General features: G+C 42.1%; 1 protein-coding gene across 1 annotated transcript in view; it reads left to right on the top strand.

Moving 5' to 3' along the window:
* LOC148500754 (uncharacterized) overlaps positions 1 to 18907 on the top strand; it is a 66944-nt gene that overhangs the window by 21057 nt on the left and 26980 nt on the right. Inside the window, exon 7 of the mRNA XM_088451418.1 lies at positions 6251 to 7011. Coding sequence (XP_088307544.1) covers positions 6251 to 7011 — 761 coding nt within the window. The remainder of the gene's footprint in view (positions 1 to 6250; positions 7012 to 18907) is intronic.

The raw sequence follows: 18907 nt of genomic DNA, 5'->3' as shown, positions 1-18907 counted from the left end.
ACTCTACAAAGCCTCTGAGGGTGCCCGGTGGTGTCTGGTATTTGGAGGTCAGGGCAACACGATGAACTCCTCATGTTCCTCACACTATTCTCGAACAATCTGAGCAGTGTATCAGGGAGCATAATCCTGTGGACAGAGTTTACTTCCATGAGAGAATACTGTTGCCATGAGAGGAGTTTTTATTTGTTAGGCATCATCATCCACATCAATGGCCGGATTCAGGGTTTCCCAGCAGAACACTGCCCAAATCATCACACTCCCTTCACCAATTTATTTTCTACACTGCGTGCCTCCAGATGCCGTATCTTTCCCGGTAAATGACACACATGTACCCGGCCATTCACTTGATGCAACATGAAGCCGGATCCTTCAGACCAGGTGTCCTCCTTTCAGTGACCCAAGGTCTACTCTGATAATAACGAAAATGACAAGAAATCTGTGTTCAAAGTTAAATAAGTGACTAAGGCTAAGACTAAATTTAAAATCCTTGTTAAAATTAACACTGGTTCTCACAAACCTAGGCTACTGAGCCTAGGTTACTAAACACATACTGTATTTAAAAGTATGCTGACTTTTAGACAAAAGTAAAATCCATATTCAAGTATCATTAAACTGTTTGCAAACATTATGACTAAAACATTGACTAAAATTAGACTAAAATGAAAACCGAGATCCACTGACTAGAGCAAAGCAAAAAATAGAGACTAAAATGTGACTTAAACCAACTGCAATTTTAAATAAGTGACTAAAACTAAATTTAAAATCCTTGGCAAAATTAGCACTGTCTGGGAGTGTCACAGTGACATCAATTATATTTATAGTAATAACACCGGGCCTTGACTGGGGAGGTGAGGGGTTCTGGGAGTGTCACAGTGACATCAATTATATCTATAGTAATAATACAGGCATATGACTGGGGAGGTGATGGGATCTGGGTGTTAATTGTGTTGACTAAAATTTTGACTAAAAGTAATTGCCGACTAAATTTTTTTTTTTTTTAGGACTAAATTGCAATGATAACGAAAACAAACATTTTAATAATGAAAATTACAACTAAATTTGTGTTCAACTTTAAATAAGTGACTAAGACTAAAAGTAAATTTAAAATCCTTGTCAAAATTAACATTGGTTCTAACAAACTTAAGGCATTGAACCAGGGCTTTACAAATGTTTCTAAAATCCAGGAGTCAGGATGAAATTGTAGGAGCCAGACCACCGCCCCCCAAAAAAAATTACAGGAGTGAGTAAGGAGCACAGCTCTGTGTGTTATGCAACTTATACACACTATACTAGTCCACAAAATGGTCACAATTGAATGGATACAGTACAATGGAGGCCCCCTCACTGCTCTGCACAGCTCCCCTGATCCACCCCCCACCCTCATGCGGGGATAACGGATCACATTTCTCATAAGACAATGGTGCCATAAAGTACAACAAAAACCCCTGCCCCTCGTGGTCACACCACTATCCCTCTGAAGCTGCTCCGCAATCCCTGGCCGCGCATAGACCCTACTACCGGAGAGCTCTGCGCAGCCGGAGATAGGAGACGGTAGATAGCCGGGACGTACAGGAGGACCAGCGTAGACTGGGACAGACGGCAGGGATCAGAGCAGGCCAGGATGGAGAGGAGTCGTCAGTGCAGGCTGGGACGGACGCAGGCACAACAGTCACCTCGGGCGACACTCAGCACATGCACTCCTGTGCATGATATGAATACTGCAATACTATAGGCACAAGTCTCTGCCAGAGCTGATGAGGATCTGCTTCCTCCCTCAGTATAGAGAAATACCAAGCGCCAAGGAGGAGTGTGAACCAGCTGCTATAAGACTGTATTAACAGTGTATACAGCTGCCCACCACCTGGGAGTATGCCACCACTCCCAATGAGCACAAAAGTGCCCAAAAATGCAACAAGTATAGGTGGGATTGTGCTAGTAACACATGTTAAACATGAGATAAAAATAGCATAAAATATTTATTGAAGATAAAAATATACAATGCTAATATACAAAAATAAATATATAGAATATAGACATATATAGATAAAACATTGATGCAGAGTTAATTTTATAAGTCGAGACAAATGTTGCATCAACTAATGTATCAGCTGCCACAATAATTGCAATATGATATTATGTTGAAACAAATAGATGTCTGTTCCTAGTGGAAGAAAGCTATACAGAGCTCCAAAGTAATAAATGTAAATGATATTGAGATACAGTTCAAGTCCAGTGGGAAGAAAATAGGGTACCCTTGTTGAGAAAAACAAAAAGTGTATGGTCCGTGTATAATAAAAAAATTTTTTGTAGATATTCAGGTGAATAAAAAAGAGTCAATCAGAATAAACAAAGTGATCCGGATAGCGCGTAGGCATTCCTGTATTTGGTTACTCACATGTGTTAGCTCACCTCTCGGCAATGGTGATAGTATACTCAGATAGAGATGCGGTACCAGCCTGATGGTGGGAGACTGGTTCGCAGCTGGAGGGTGCCGGGGAGTAAGACAGAGTTGGTGCACACGTCTGTGCCAGGAGAGCTGTCCGCTCTGGGGATCCAGAGACGCGGCCGGAGCACAGCTGGAGGGTGATGAGGCAATGTATATCCCAGCAATGTGATCACTCTCTCCAGAGAGATTTTGCCGCATTTGTGTTCCCCGCTCTGCTGAGCCGCGGCTAGCGGGCAAACCTGGTATAGCTGAAGCTGGACTCGGCCACAGTGGAGATCCGGATACTGTCAACCCACTGGCTGAATATATAATACAATAAAAGTGCAGATGCACAAAATGATGATATCTGTATTCCTTAAAGAGTTTCACTACATACAGTAGCTTCTTCAAGAAGGCAGAATAAATCATTACAACATGAGTGGCTCTTTAAATCCTTTCTCATTAGTAGATCAGCTGTAGTTATGCACCTGTCAAGCATCCAAGCTGATGAGTGCGTGTTAGGGTTTTATTATTTTGATGAGCTCAATTCAAATCCTGAATAATACATACTAAACGAAAACCAGAAAGAAATCTATTATCCTAACTGGTATATAATAATGATGCCATACTAAGAAATATTAAAAATCAATACGTCTCTAAAATAAGAAAGAAAATAATATAAGATTTCTACAAAAATAATTGTTATTTAGCGTGTAATTATATTAAAGACTATAAATAAATTTATATACTAGAAATTATACAAATTCCAATATTGGCATGTTTAGGTTCTAAATGATTTATAATGCTACAAGGACAAAAAGAGTCCATATATACGATGCTATAATATAAACAAACCATATACAAAATTTCCATTAAAAAAAAAAAAAATAATGAAACTAATTGGTCATGAACCAGCGGCAAGGTCCTGACCAATATATAATATAAACAATCCATATAGGTATAAATAACTTAACCATTTCTAAAATGTACATATAGAATGCACTTCCTATCTAAATGAACATACATGGGAATACAAGTATATATACTCATCATGCACATGACTCTAGATGTAAAAACTGAAATATAGTACAGGTGTGTAGCCATATGGAAAATATAAATACAGCGTATAATGGGTATATAAGAAAAAAACCTGTTTATATGGAACTACTGATACAATAATGGATGCATACATAAAAACAAAAAAGACAAGCACAATATTAAAAATGACAGGTGTATGGTGGACCTAAGGAAAAGGGAAAACAATAGTACAGTCCATCAAGCTGTCTGCTTCTTCCCTCACTGCAAAATCTGGTAGCCATGGGATTTGTCTAGCCCTGCATTAAACTGTAAAACACATTCTCCTCCTACTGTGCATAGATTGCTAAACACATACTGTAGTTAAAGGTATGCTGACTTCAAGCTTTCAAGGGAATTGTAGAGAAAAGTTCTTCAGTAAAATTCACTACAGTATCATTAAACTACTTGCAAAAATAATAAATAAAACATTGACTAAAATGAAAACCGAGCTTCACTGACTAAGGGGCATATTCAATTAGCCCCGCGGCTAATTGCATCACCGGGCCTATTCAATTAGCGGGGATTCCTTTCATGCGAGTCCCCGCAGTCGGACTTTGCCTCGCAGCTCATGGAGGTGAAAGGTCAAATCCGTGTAAAAACCACCAAATGGGGCTCGCACGCGGGGATAAAAACTATTGATTCTGCCGTTTACGCAGAATCACTGTTTCCGCTCATGAGTCACGATTTTTCGGCGCCGGAAAAAAGCTGTTTTATTGAATTGCTTTTCCCTGCACTGTGGGGGATTTTGGCCGGCAATTGGTCGCGGGGTAAACCTCCCGGGTAATTGAATACCTGCCTACATCTTCACTAGAGCAAAGCAAAAAAGAGAGACTGAAATGTGACTTTAAAGTAAACCATATGACATTCGGTTCCCGGGCAGTCACTACTGACTGCAGTGATGGGGGCGGGGTCTTGTGAAGGCTGCTCCAGAGCACATTGCCCGTGCTCTGGACTGTCTCTGTCCCTCCCCTCCCCCACAGCATACATCTCTATGCAGACAGTCCACAAAGGATTCCCACCACAGACATACTCCTGTGAGGGAGTGCCTGCAGCTAGAGTGGAAAAGCACCAGTCTTGGTGATCACATTGCACTATGGACCAGGCTTAAGGCCTCCCCTTATCTTACACTACAGCTCATGGATATTGCACCTGTTCCCTGCAAGCCTGGAGGCAGCAGCATGTTACACCTACTTTCAGTTTCAATTTAATTTGTAGATAATGGATTAGTGATATAAAGCACAGGTCAGCTCTACACTACACACCCCATCTTTTGATGTAATAAGGTAAACTGCAAATGTATTAAAATAAGCAAGTACACCTCTCTTCGTGTGTCTCTGTGTGTCTCTGTGTGTGTCTGTGTATGTATGTGATATATATATATTTACAGGTTGAGTCTCCCATATCCAAAATGCTTGGGACCAGGGGTATTTTGGATATCGGAATATTCCGTAGTTTGGAATATTTGCATATCATAATGAAATGTCTTACCTAAACCTAAACACAGAATGATTTTACGTTTTATACACACAGCCTGCAGGTACTTTTATACAATATTTGTAATAATTTTGTGCAGCAAAAAAAGTTTGTGTACATACATGAAATTCATTTGTTTCATATACACCTTATACACAGGGCCTGAAGGTTATTTTATACAATATTATTAATCATTTTGTGCTTTAAACAAAGTTTGTGTACATTGAACCACCAGAAAGCAAAGGTATCACTTTCTGAGTCATGCTAAAAATGTGTGTGTGTGTGTGTGTGTATATAATTATACACAGTACTGCACAAACGTTTTAGGCAGGTGTGAGAAAAAAAGCTGCAAAGTAAGGATGCTTTCAAAAATAAGTGTTAATAATAAAATTTTTTATCAATTAACAAAATGCAAAGTGAATGAACAGAAGAGAAATCTAAATCAAATCATAAAATCAATATTTTTTTAGGAACTTTTTGAAGGAACTCGGCAGGGAGGTTGTTCCAAACATCTTGGAGAACTAACCACAGATCTTCTGTTTAATATAAAGTTGCTCAATTATTTTAACGCTTCATGTAATAACAGACAGACTCGATGATGCTGAGATCAGGGCTCTATGGGGGCCAGAGCACTTTTCATTTTGTTAAGTTTATTTTTTTTATAAATTAACACTTCTATTTTTGAAAGCATCGTTACTTTGCAGCAGTATTGTATACTTGTGCCAGAGTCACCCATCCAGTAGCCCGCAGATCCTCCTTTCAATTGTTTTACAGAAGTAACACGAGGGGGCATCGACTCCACAAGCTCTACGTGTACCTAGAGGAATCCTCCATAAACTGGTGGTTATGGATCTGTGGAGTGACGCATTGTCCTGCTGAAATCGCACCCTCCCATCTTAGTGAATGCTGGAATGCACCTACAATGTAGCATCTTTCAAAGTTGTTTAAATTGTGTTATGCTGCCATCTTCACTGCTAATTATGAGACAACAGATTGCAGAGATATCTGCCTATATATAGTATTTCAATTGAGGAAGATGCCATTTAAAGCAGGTGCGTGGTGACATGCACTGGGAATGGAAGCGGCTGTCTTAGTTTTCTGGCATATGAATGTATATAATTATATCAATGTCAGTATGTTTTGATGCCAGTTAATGATTTATATATTACTCCAATATCTTTTGATGGCAATTTGGGTAAATTTCATCATAGTCTTTATTGAAAAATTTAACTTGTGGGCGAACATTAATATTCCATTTCTGTATTTTATTCCCAGCAGATGGATGTAGCAGCCGGAATGTCTCAGAGGATCATGTTTTAACTCAAAATTGTGAAAAAAAATATGACATCACCCAATATTATCCAGGAAAAACCCCAATAACCCCAATTATGCATCCAGTACCTCACAGTGCAGATATATCTTCTGATGCCTCTGATCATGGGGAATATGGGACCTCTATTACAGCTCTTACAGTAGATAAAATATTGCCCTATTCTATAGATGCCCAATATTTGACACAGAAAACAAAGCGTATTACCTATCAGCCAAATAAGGCAGATGAGAGGCCATTTCCATGTTCTGTGTGTGGGAAATGTTTTACACAGAAATCAAATCTTGTTAGACATCAGAGGAGTCACACAGGTGAGAGACCATTTGCATGTTCTGACTGTGGGAAATGTTTTACACAGAAATCAGATCTTGTTGCACATCAGAGAAGTCACACAGGAGAGAAACCATTTCCATGTCCTGAGTGTGGGAAATGTTTTACACAGAAATCAGATGTTTATACACATCAGAGAAGTCACACATGTGAGAGGCCGTTTCCATGCTCTGAGTGTGGGAAATGTTTCACACAGAAATCAAATCTTGTTAGACATCAGAGAAGTCACACAGGTGAGAAACCATTTCCATGTCCTGAGTGTGGGAAATGTTTTACACAGAAAGCAGTTCTTGTTGCACATCAGAGAAGTCACACAGGTGTGAAGCCATTTCAATGCTCTGAGTGTGGAAAATGTTTTACACGGAAATCACGTCTTGTTGCACATGTGCGAAACCATTTTATGATTGAAAACCCTCCAATGTGACTGAATTAAAGCAATTCTACAAACGAGTAGGCTTAAATTTCTCCACAGCGATGTGAAAGACATCTCCAGTTATCAGAAGTGTTCGGTTGCTGCTAAAGGTGGCACAACCAGTTATTAAGTTTAGGGGGGCAATTAATATTTCATGTGGGTGATATAGGTGTTGTAACTTTTTCCTTTAATACATGAAATTATAATTTAAAAAACTTAGGTAGTCTTTGTCTTGTATTCAAATTTTGTTTGAAGATCTGAAAAATAGAAGAAATCAGGATGGGGGAACATTTTCACGCCACTGTAACTTCCACAGATGGATAAATCTGTGCTGGGTACATTTACTCATTGAGGAACATCGTGAGTACAGTCTGTGTAATGGGTACAGATCCTGCCAGTTCCATCTTACTAGGATGGAGACAAAGCAGCAGATAGTAAAGTGGTTATAACTCTACAGTGGATGTAAAAGTCTTCACACCATTACTGATATTGCTGGTATTTGTGATGTTATCCTGACATCAGCATAAATCATGTTGGACCATTTCCTAACTGCAAAAACGCCGGTCACAACCTCCATGTAAGTAACAAATAGACCTTTTTTCTTGGAAGTGAAATAAAAAATACTCTTTCATTATGGGGCTGTAGCTGTGTTCAGAGTTACTGTGTAACATTTAAAATCATGCCCAAACGTAATTAATATATATCTGCCTATAATAAAAGTGATTGTGATTAACCCCAAGTACAGAATGGCTGCTTCCATATGATTTCCTTGATTATTGCAATAGCTGTGGTCTGCAAGGAGCTTTCAAAACATCTATGTGATATTGTTAAAAGGCATTACATGTTCCATGGAGCATTATGAAGACTATCATCAATAAGCTGGAAAATTAGCAGAACAGGAACATTGCCAAGATCTAGAAGTTCCTCCAAAGTTGATGACAGGGCGTAGTCACGTAGTCGGTAGGGTTACAGCTAGGTGTAAACGTTCCCCTTGCTGAAAATCTTAAAATGGCACATTTGCAGTAGGCAACTTGGCAAGAAAAAGCCAAAAGGTGAGACAAGCACAGTCAGGACTATGCAAGACTCAATCCCAGCCCTTCCAGTAGGTGAGATGGAGGGGAATTAATAATGATGCCTGCCAAGGGTCCGGGCCCATGGCCTGGAGGCTGGGATGATCGATATAGTGTGATTAAAATTACTAAATCTAAACTGATATTTTTTAAATAAAGCACTAAGAGGGGTATTCAATATGAAACGTAAACTTCGCTGTCGAAGTTTACGTTTCATATCGGAGATATTTCTGGGATAAAGTATCGGGCGCGCGCCCGCTTTATCCCCGTATTCAATATCAAATCTACGAAAACGGGACCTGGCGAAGTGGAATTTGCGTAAAAAAAAAAATTTTCCTTGAAAAAATTGTAGGACCCCCTAAAGTTGTAAAGACATGGGGGATCACTATGGGTACCCCCGTTTTAGCCTGCAAATGAAAGTCGGGGATTTAAATAGCCGCAGCAGGTGTTTTTTTCCCGACATTGAAGAAGTGTTGCAGAAGAGCACTTAGGACCACTTAAAAAAACGAAAAAAATAACCTATCAAATTTGGGGTACATGAAAATGGGTACTAGCATATTTTGATGTCCCTAAAGTAAGTTTTTAAAAATTCTGCATCTATGCACCTGCCACTATAAATCTATTCTAGAAAACACCTGCCGCACACTTGCAGAATAGCCCTGAACCTATTTGCCTATTTTTAAACATTTTTTTTTTTTCACCCCAATTTTTAAATTAATTTTTTGGGGTGTCCCTATTTTTTTTTTTTTTTTTTTACACAGTTCTTTTTAAAATGTCATTCCCAGGGGTGCAGGCTATTTTTTTTAAGCCTGCACCCCTAAACCCCAATTCTGCATTTTTTTTCGCTACCTATTCAGTGGTGAAAAGTTATCCCCATTTTTTTTCAAAGACCTATCGAACCTGCGAAAAGTCTTTGAAATTGAATACAGTGTAAAACTAAAACCTGCGATAATGACGTCATAGGTGCGATATTAACGCGAAAAACGGACTTATCGCTCCAAATTGAATTCCCCTATAAGTGTAGTTGTAGTGTGGGGATCACAGTCAAAACACCTAGCATTTAGTGCCCCCTTGTAATAAAATAAACTCTAATCTCTGTTCACCCTGGTTTACATTTGACCTTTGCTTAAAAAGTGGGAGGCACATATTGAAACTGTTGTAATTCCTACACCGTTCACCTGATTTGGATGTAATTACCCTCAAATTAAATCTGAAAGTCTGCAGTTAAATCACATCTTGTTTGTTTCATTTCAAAGCCATTGTGGTGGTGAATAGAGGCCAAAATATGACAATTCTGTCAATGTCCCAATATTTATGCACCTGTGTGTGTGTGTGTGTGTGTGTGTGTGTGTGTATATATATATATATATATATATATATATATATATATATCACAGTATAACAATCTTAGGTGAAAACAAGTGAACACACACACCAGGATATAACATTATTATCACAAGTTATACAGTGGTGTAAAACAATTCAGAAAAAAAAGGTCAGAGTGGCCCAGCCAGAGCCCAGACTTGAATCCGATTGAACATCTCTGGAGAGATCTGAAAATGTCTGTGCACCGACGCTTCCCATCCAACCTGATGGAGCTTGAGAGGTGCTGCAAATAGGAATGGGCGAAACTGCTCAAAGATAGGTGTGCCAAGCTTGTGGCATCATATTCAAAAAGACTTGAGGCTGTAATTGCTGCCAAAGGTGCATCAACAAAGTATTGAACAAAGGCTGTGAATACTTAAGTACATGTGATTTCTTAGTTTTCTTTTTAATTAAATTTGCAAAAATCTCAAAATAAAACTTTTTTCACGTTGTCAGTATGGGGTATTGTGTGTAGAATTTTGAGGACAAAAATTAATTTATTCCATTTTGGAATAAGGCTGTAACATAACACAATGTGGAATAAGTGAAGCGCTGTGAATACTTTCCGGATGCACTGTAAAATGACAATGCGGGGTTAGAAAACTACTTCAAAGCTAATAAACATAGACCAGCAGTGTTTGTAGATACAAAGCATTCAATACATTAATTTAAGCAACATGTTTATAGCTCTTTCTGGGGCCTATTTATTCACATTATTTTTACTAAAATAAAGTGAAAAAGGGTGTTTTTACACCATTTTCACATTATTTTAGTTTAACATAAATTTACTAAAGGGCAATTGGAGTAGATTCGTAAAATTCTACTCCAAGCCCTAGTTATCACATTTTTAGTAAGCAGATCGCATTTCCCATAATTGTAATGTGATCTGCCTGAAGTTACTTAAAATAAAATATGATAAAATACCGGGAGAAGCCCTATGATAAAATCTCCAGCTGGAGATGGCATTATAATGGCTTTCCCCTGGTTCCCTGACTCCTGCTCTAACAGACAGAGCAGAGCCAGGAGCCGACCCAAGTGGTCAGATCTGTGGTCTAAACAGACCATAGGCTGATCACTGTAAGAAACAATAACAAAAAACAAAGAACACTTACCTGCATCCAGGGTGATCGGCGCTCCAGTGATGTCCTCCCCCGGGGCTCCGGTCAGCTGGTCTCCCGGCTCCTGCACTGTGACCCTGGTCAGCTGCTGCATAGAACAGCCAACCGGGTCACAGTGCAGGATGGGAGATCAGCTGACCGGATCCTGGAGGACATCAGCACTGATCACCAGAGGTAAGTGCAACTTTAGCGGGGGAGGGAGGTCATGGGGGAGGGGGGTGATATCCGGCGGCCGGCACATGCACAGACAAAGTCTCCCTGTATAGGATGTTCCATGTGCTGTTCTATTTAACAAAGTTGCTATAAGCTAGGATGCTTATACTAATTCTTAGCAGATACAGTGTATGATGTGTAAGTAATCTTGAAAGTGTATGTTTATGTGAGATATTCATGGTTTATTATTGTATATTGTTATAATCAGCTGCCAGTATTTAAGGAAGGAACAGTATATATGTTAGATAAATAAATCTTTTTAAATATATAATAATACTGTCTGCCAGCGCTTTCTATTATATATTTTACTGTGCTTGTCTGTGAGGGTTGAGTAACCCCCCTCTTTTGAGGGCAGCAGGTGGATCAGTCCTACACTAAGTTGTCTAATTGGCGCTGGGCAGGGGAGGAGTGGGTATTTAAAGTGGCCCTGGGAAAAACTGTGAAAGTAGCCCTATGTGCGCGGGCCTGAAAAACTGACATGGGCGCATAGCATAGCACCCCTGTCATTTACCGCCAAACCCCCCGATCATACATCAGGGAGAAGCGGTATCGGCACACATAACGTGCACTGATACCACTTCGGCGTTTCATACATCTCCCCCATACACTGGTGCACACATCTTTACCCATAGCTCCTGGAACATAAAGGTGCGTACACACTGGGTGATTAGTAAAGACAGTACGATTCCGACATCGTAATACTACCGTCGTTCCTGATCCCCTATAGTGCCTGCACTGAATGATCAGTCATTCATTGCAGGCACACTACATCATTCCTGAACATGCCAGTCTGTCGTTATCGGCAGATTGACCGGAATGTTCAGGTGATGACAGATGTCGGAAACGACCAGCGGGAGCGCGCATCGCTGGTCGTTTCCGACATTATAGTGCACGATTTGTGCACGATTACTGAGCGATTGCACGATGATGTCGTAATCGTGCATTCGCTCAGTAATATCGCCCAGTGTGTGTGCACCTTAAGGAGCATAAGCAAATTCTATACTAACATTACTGATAATGTATATAACGGCACTATCACAGTGAAATAAATAGTAAGGGCTCATGGACGCAGGATATAAAAACCGGCATAGCATAAGTGTGAAGAGAGTTGTACAATTATGATACACACACACACTATAAATAATACTCTGATTGGAAGTAACAATACTGTTAAATGTGCTTTTGAAAAACATAAATACACAGGCCCTGATTCAGAGAAGGACGCTCTGGAAGAGCGCTCGCTCTGAATCTGGGCGTTTTGTTTTTGTGCGGCCTCCTGGCCGCTCACATAGCTGTGGGTGATCACCCACAGCTATTGCGAGCGGCCAGGATGATGATCATCGGGCTTGCGACGAGACTCTTGTGGTAGGGTCTCGTGGCCGCAAGCCCCAGAGAGCTTCTGGCTCTAATAGAGCCGGAAGCTCTCTCACTGACATCACTGGTGATGTCAGTGGGGCCGCCCACTAACGACAGGCGTTCGCTTGGGAACGCCTCCATTTGCGAAGCCACCCCCCCGCCACGCCTACAAAACGGGGCGAGCTGTCGATCAACATCGACAGCCACCCCTTTTATAGTGAGCCACGGAGCGAGAGAATTTCTCTCTCGCTGCGGGGCTTGCGCACGCACAGTGCGGCAACTGCACATGCGCAGAGCACACCATCGACCCGCTCGTGAGCGCTCAAGCGCTTGCGAGCGGGTCTGAATCAGGTCCACAGTCTCTATGCATATATAAGATATGGATTAAGGCATTATAGAGACAGGTATATAGGATATAAAAGTAAAGGTGCATACACACACACCCTAATTTTTTTTAATGATTATCGATAATATCGTCTATCGTTCAATCGTTGAAAAAATCATAAAATTTTCTGAGTTAAAACGATGAACGATTATCTTTCATGCACGTTCACGTTTGTAGTTCAGTCAGACTGACCAACTCAGCGATTTTCAGGGAATATGCAAAAATCTTTTGTAGTTCAAAACAATCGTTCATTACATTTAGTAAATGAACGATTTTAGTAAAGAATTTTCGTAAATTTTTTCCCTTGAAAAAATTTATGAAAATCGTTTACTAAAATCATTCATTTACTAAATCGGTGTGTGTGTATGCAGCTTAACTGTTGAATATTCATAGGAGGCAATTGAGGTACAGAATAAGGACAAATGGCCTGATTCAGAGCCGGACGCTCTGACCAGAGCGCTCGCTCTGAATCAGGGCCCTCCTACCTAAACTTGGAGCGGCCTCTTGGACGCTCGCATAGCTGCGGGTTACCACCCACAGCTTATGCGAGCGTCCATAATGATGGTTGCGATGGTCAAGACCATCGCAACCATCGGGCTTGCGACGAGACCCTGTGGTAGGGTCTCGGTGACCGCAAGCCCTGGAGTGATTTTGGCTCTATCAGAGCCAAAATCACTCCCACTGACATCACTAGTGATGTCAGTGGGGCCGGACCCAGACGGTAGGCGTTCCCATGGAAACGCCTCCCTCTGGCAGCCACGCCCACCAAAGCGGGCGTGCTGTCAATCAACATCGACAGCACGCCCTCTTTGGTGCGAGACCTGGAGCGACGGCTTCCCAGTCGCTCCCCGAGTCTCGTGCATGCGCACTAGGGCACCATCGACCCGCTTGCGAGCGGGTCTGAATCAGGCCCAAAGTCCGGGCAAGTAGGGGTCCACCAGTGTCTGGTTTTGTACGATCTGAGGTTCCTTTATGCCACTGATTATACAGTATAAAGGATAAAACTATCCAGGGATATATCTGGTGTTAATGACAGCTATTAGCAGGATGACAACTGCACTTGGCAAAGAGATCTCACAGATATGACAAAAGGACGCCATCTAGTGGCAATAGAAGAACATATGATAGGAAGATGTGTGTAACATTGTGTGAAGTTGTCATGAACTTGATACTTAGTATATTTTTATTCCCTCTCCTCTAAAGAGAAACTGTAGAATTACTGAGATTTAAGGCTCATACACATTAGACGATGTGTGTTTTGAGCGACGGACCCCCCGATATCCCCTAATTAAGCTGCAATTACAGCCGATGAGGGATATCGTTAACGAAACGCGGGAATGCGCATCGCTGGTCGTTCAGTGCATACACATTGGACGATATGAACGATATATTGTTGAACGATATCGTTATTGTTCACTTTTATCGTCTTGTGCAGGGGTGGCCAACCCGCAGCTCTCGAGCCGCATGTTTCTAAAAATGCGGCTCCTTTGTTTCTAAAATGCGGCTCCTCCCATTGGAACTGGGATCGCTGGTCTCTGAAGCTATCAGAGACTAAAGAAGCCTCTAATCGCTTCAGATGCCAGCATTCTCAGTGACGTCACCCACGATGTGAGGAACCTGCCTTGTGCGCCTGTTGGATCTAGTTAAATCCAGTCAGAGCGAGGCAGCGTCAGCAAGAGCCAGAGCCAGTGTGGTCAGGTAAGTACTAGGCTGGGGGCACTACTTTAGGGTGCTCAAATACAGGGGGCACTGCTTAAGGGGCACTACTTTTGGGGGTACAAAGACAGGAATCACTACTTTAGGGGGCACAAATACAGGGGTCACTGCTTAAGGGGCACAAATGCAGGAGGCACTGCTTAAGGGGCACTACTTTAGGTGGCACAAATACAGGGGGCACTGCATACAGTGTCCGACTGGGACAAGAAGGGCCCACCGGGGGAATGCAGTTCTAGGGGCCCATGCTTAAGGGGAGTGGTTTTCCACCACTGGGGGTGTGGCCAGCCACCACAGATAAATAGCTCACCATTAGACAAATCTTGATGGAGTTTCTATTGAAGGGAACCAAGCCCCCATGTTGATCAGTGGTCCTGCTCCACCTCGTGACTGACCATCTAGTAGAGTAACAATCTATATTTTGAGGTCTGGAACTTGACACCTAGAGGAGGAGGGTGGGCCCACAGGCAGTGGGGCCCACTGGGGATTTCCCCTGTACCCCTGTGGGCCAGTCCAGCCCTGACTGCATAAGGGGCACAAATACAAAGGGCATTGCAGAAGGGGCACAACTACTGGGACATTGCTTTATGGGCACAAATACAGGGGGCATTGCAGAAGGGGCACAACTACAGGAGCATTGCAGAAGGGGCACAACTACTGGGGGCCTTGCAGAAGGGGCACAACTACAGGGGGCCTTGCAGAAGGGGCACAACTACAGGAGCATTGCAGAAGGGGCACAACTACTGGGGGCATTGTTTAATGGGCACAATGATGGGGGCATTGATTAAGGGCCACAACTACTGGGGGTATTGCTTTATGGGCACAGCTACAGGGGGCCTTGCAGAATGGGCACAACTACAGGGGGCTTTGCAGAAGGAGCCCAACTACAGGAGGCTTTGCAGAAGGGGCACAACTACTGGGGGCATTGCAAAAGGGGCACAACTACAGGGGGCACTGCATATGGAACACAACTACAGGGTGCACAGCATAATGGGTACTGACGTTCTCAATGTATTTTATGTGGTTCTGGATTTCAATATGTGGATGTGTCTTTTAAATGTATTTTATGTAGAACTGGGTTGCTTCTGTGTATTTTATGTGGATCTGGCTTGTTTCTGTGTATTTTATGTGAACGTGGCTATTTCAATGTTTTCTATATTGCTCTGACTTTTTCTTTTACTTCAACAGTGAAAAAATAATATTGGGAAGTTTATGTAAATTGTGTATTTTTAATGTGCTGGGCTCGCCCCCAGCATTACTAAAAACGGGGGTGTGACAGGGGCTGATGGCTCCTGATATATGATATACACCAGAGAGTGTGGGGAGGAGACTGGTCAGATCTCTGGGCTGGTAACACACAGTGACATGATGTGAGGGGAGAGCAGGAGTATAATAGGGGCTGATGGCTCCTGATGTATGAGATACACCAGAGAGTGTGGGGAGGAGACTGGTCAGATCTCTGGGCTGGTAACACACAGTGACATGATGTGAGGGGGAGAGCAGGAGTATAATAGGGGCTGATGGCTCCTGATGTATGAGATACACCAGAGAGTGTGGGGAGGAGTATGGTCAGATCTCTGGCCTGGTAACACACAGTGACATGATGTGAGGGGGAGAACAGGAGTATAATAGGGGCTGATGGATCCTGATGTATGAGATACACCAGAGAGTGTGGGGAGGAGACTGGTCAGATCTCTGGGCTGGTAACACAGTGACATGATGTGAGGGGGAGAGCAGGAGTATAATAGCGGCTGATGGATCCTGATGTATGAGATACACCAGAGAGTGTGGTGAGGAGTCAGGTCAGATACATTTCCCAGTTTGCACTGACAGAGTAGGATAAGGGACTGTTGTAGTGACTGAGCAAGGAGAATATGTGACTCTTTTCTGTAATAAGCATTTATTACTCACCTATGCCAATATTTATAGGGATTTCCTCCTCCTTACACTGCTGGTCACCCCTCACATACATCTCTTCTCCCTCTGTATCTTCTGCCTTCATATCAGTCACATACATCTCTTCTTCTCCCTCTGTAGCTTCTGCCTTCATATCAGTCACATACGTCTCTTCTCCCTCTGTATCTTCTGCCTTCATATCAGTCACATATGTCTCTTCTTTTCCCTCAGTATCTTCTGTCTTCATATCAGTCACATACATCTCTTCTTCTCCCTCCATATCTTCTGCCTTCATATCAGTCACATACATCTCTTCTCCCTCTATATCTTCTGTCTACATATCAGTCACATACGTCTTTTATTCTCCCTCTATATCTTCTGCCTTCATATCAGTCACATATGTCTCTTCTTCTCCCTCAGTATCTTCTGCCTTCATATCAGTCACATACGTCTCTTCTCCCTCTGTATCTTCTGCCTTCATATCAGTCGCATACATCTCTTCTTCTCCCTCTATATCTTCTGCCTTCATATCAGTCACATATGTCTCTTCTTCTCCCTCTATATCTTCTGCCTTCATATCAGTCACATACGTCTCTTCCTCTCCCTCTGTATCTTCTGCCTTCAAATAAGTCACATACGTCTCTTCTTCTACCGCTATATCTTCTGCTTTATTATTAGTCAGATCTTCACCCTTAATAAACCATGAATAAAAATGAATGCCAGATATCATTAATTCAGTGTAATCAGTGACTATTACAGTATATGACACATGCAGCTCATGTACAAATCAGTAATCAGTGACTATCAGAGTGCTAACTCTGTACAGGAGCTGTGTGTGTCTAACAGTGACTATCAGAGTGTTAGACACACACAGCTCCTGTACAATCAGTGACTATCAGAGTGTTAGACACACACAGGTCCTGTACAGATCAGAATAATCAGTGACTATCAGAGTGTTAGACACTCTTAGCTCCTGTACAGATCATTCAGTACAATGGTTCTAAGTCATGGGTATCCCTGTGCAGTCTATTTATTATTCCCACTAGGCTGTTTTAGCGGGGTGCCGCAACCTGCCCGATTTCAAAAGAGCAGAATGTGCCCTGCGCCCCTTAGCACCGCCCCACAAAAAGAGCCTGCCGGGTGCTGTCCCCACCTGCGAGCCAGTATCCCGTGGGTAGGAAAAATAATGGTGCAGCAGTCATCACCAGTGAATGGCATTGATTTACATAGCAGCGATTGGGTGCAGCCCGGCATGTCCGTAAGGGCCGGGCACGCCCCCAAGAGAGATGAAAAGGGGGATCATCTTAAAGACATGCCCCATTTTGTCTTGTAGCCATGCCTCCTTTGCAGGTGCGAAGGCACGCTCCGGAGTGCCCTTTCTCTAGGTCTAGCACCCTGCCCGGCGACGGACCTAGAGTGAACACTACTATTTGCGTTATTTGTACATTGATAGTTTTGTAATTAATAAAATTGCTATTAGATCAAATATTTAGGTGTTGTTTTATATATATATATATATATATATATATGAGCAATAAGCTAGATTTAAAAAAAAAAATGACACAACAGAACTAATTGCTCTATTATATTTCTCACATAGTACAATTTGTGCAAAATATAAAATTTACTACAAAACTGTAATTCACATCTGCTCTCTTATTCTGGGATAGACGTTTTCATTTTGTTATCAAGGTCTTACTGTGGAGTATGAATCTACAAAACCCTGGGATACTGCTTTCCCTGTGTACAATTATCGCCTGGATATTCTGCACCTGCCCCAATACAGAAAACTTTGCAAGTCTCCAGGACATCACAGCGTCGACCCCTAGTACCCCAGGTTGAGAACCACTGATATAGTGGAAAGTTACTTTGGTATGTTGGTGAGACCCTAAGTCCCATCTATCTGATGCTCCTGTGGGATCCTGTGATTCTCCTCTGTATAATCCTGTGAATAATGAGGACTAGGACATCTTTCTGGGGTATTTCTGTTACTGGCTCCATCTGTAGGAGACACATAGTGACTGAGTACATTGTACATATTATGTGTTTAAAGGGGGCCCCCACAGCTGCTCTCCCCATTACAATAAATGACAGATCATCTCACCTCCCCAGTCATGTCCCTGTATTATTACTGTAGATATGTGATGTCACTGTGACACTCCCAGACCCTCACCTACCCAGTCATGTCCCTGTATTATTACTATGGATATCAGTGATGTCACTGTAACACTCCCAGATCCCCTCACCTCCCCAGTCATGTTCCTGTATTATTACTATAGATATAATTGATGTCCCTGTGACACTTCCAGATCCCCTCACCTCCCCAGTCATGTACCTGTATTATTACTATAGATACGTGATGTCACTGTGACACTCCCAGATCCCCCTTACCTCCCTTGTCATGTGTATGTATTACTACTATAGATATAAGTGATGTCACTATGACATTCCCAGATTCGCTCACCTCCCAGTCATGTCGCTGTATTATTACTATAGATATATGATGTCACTGTGACACTACCAGACCCCCTCACCTCTTCAGTCACATCCCTGTATTATTACTATAGATATAAATGATGTCACTGTGACACTCGCAGATCCCCCTCACCTCCCTAGTCATGTGCCTGTATTATTACTATAGATACAAGTGATGTCACTGTGACACTCTCAAATTCCCTCACCTCCCCAGTTATTGTCTGTTATTGCTACAGAAATAAGAGATATCACTGTGACACTCCCAGATC

Source organism: Taudactylus pleione, unplaced genomic scaffold, assembly GCF_031769625.1.
Source record: "Taudactylus pleione unplaced genomic scaffold, aTauple2 ptg000547l, whole genome shotgun sequence".
NCBI lineage: Eukaryota > Metazoa > Chordata > Amphibia > Anura > Myobatrachidae > Taudactylus > Taudactylus pleione.
This window is presented reverse-complemented; position numbering and strand designations above follow the sequence as displayed.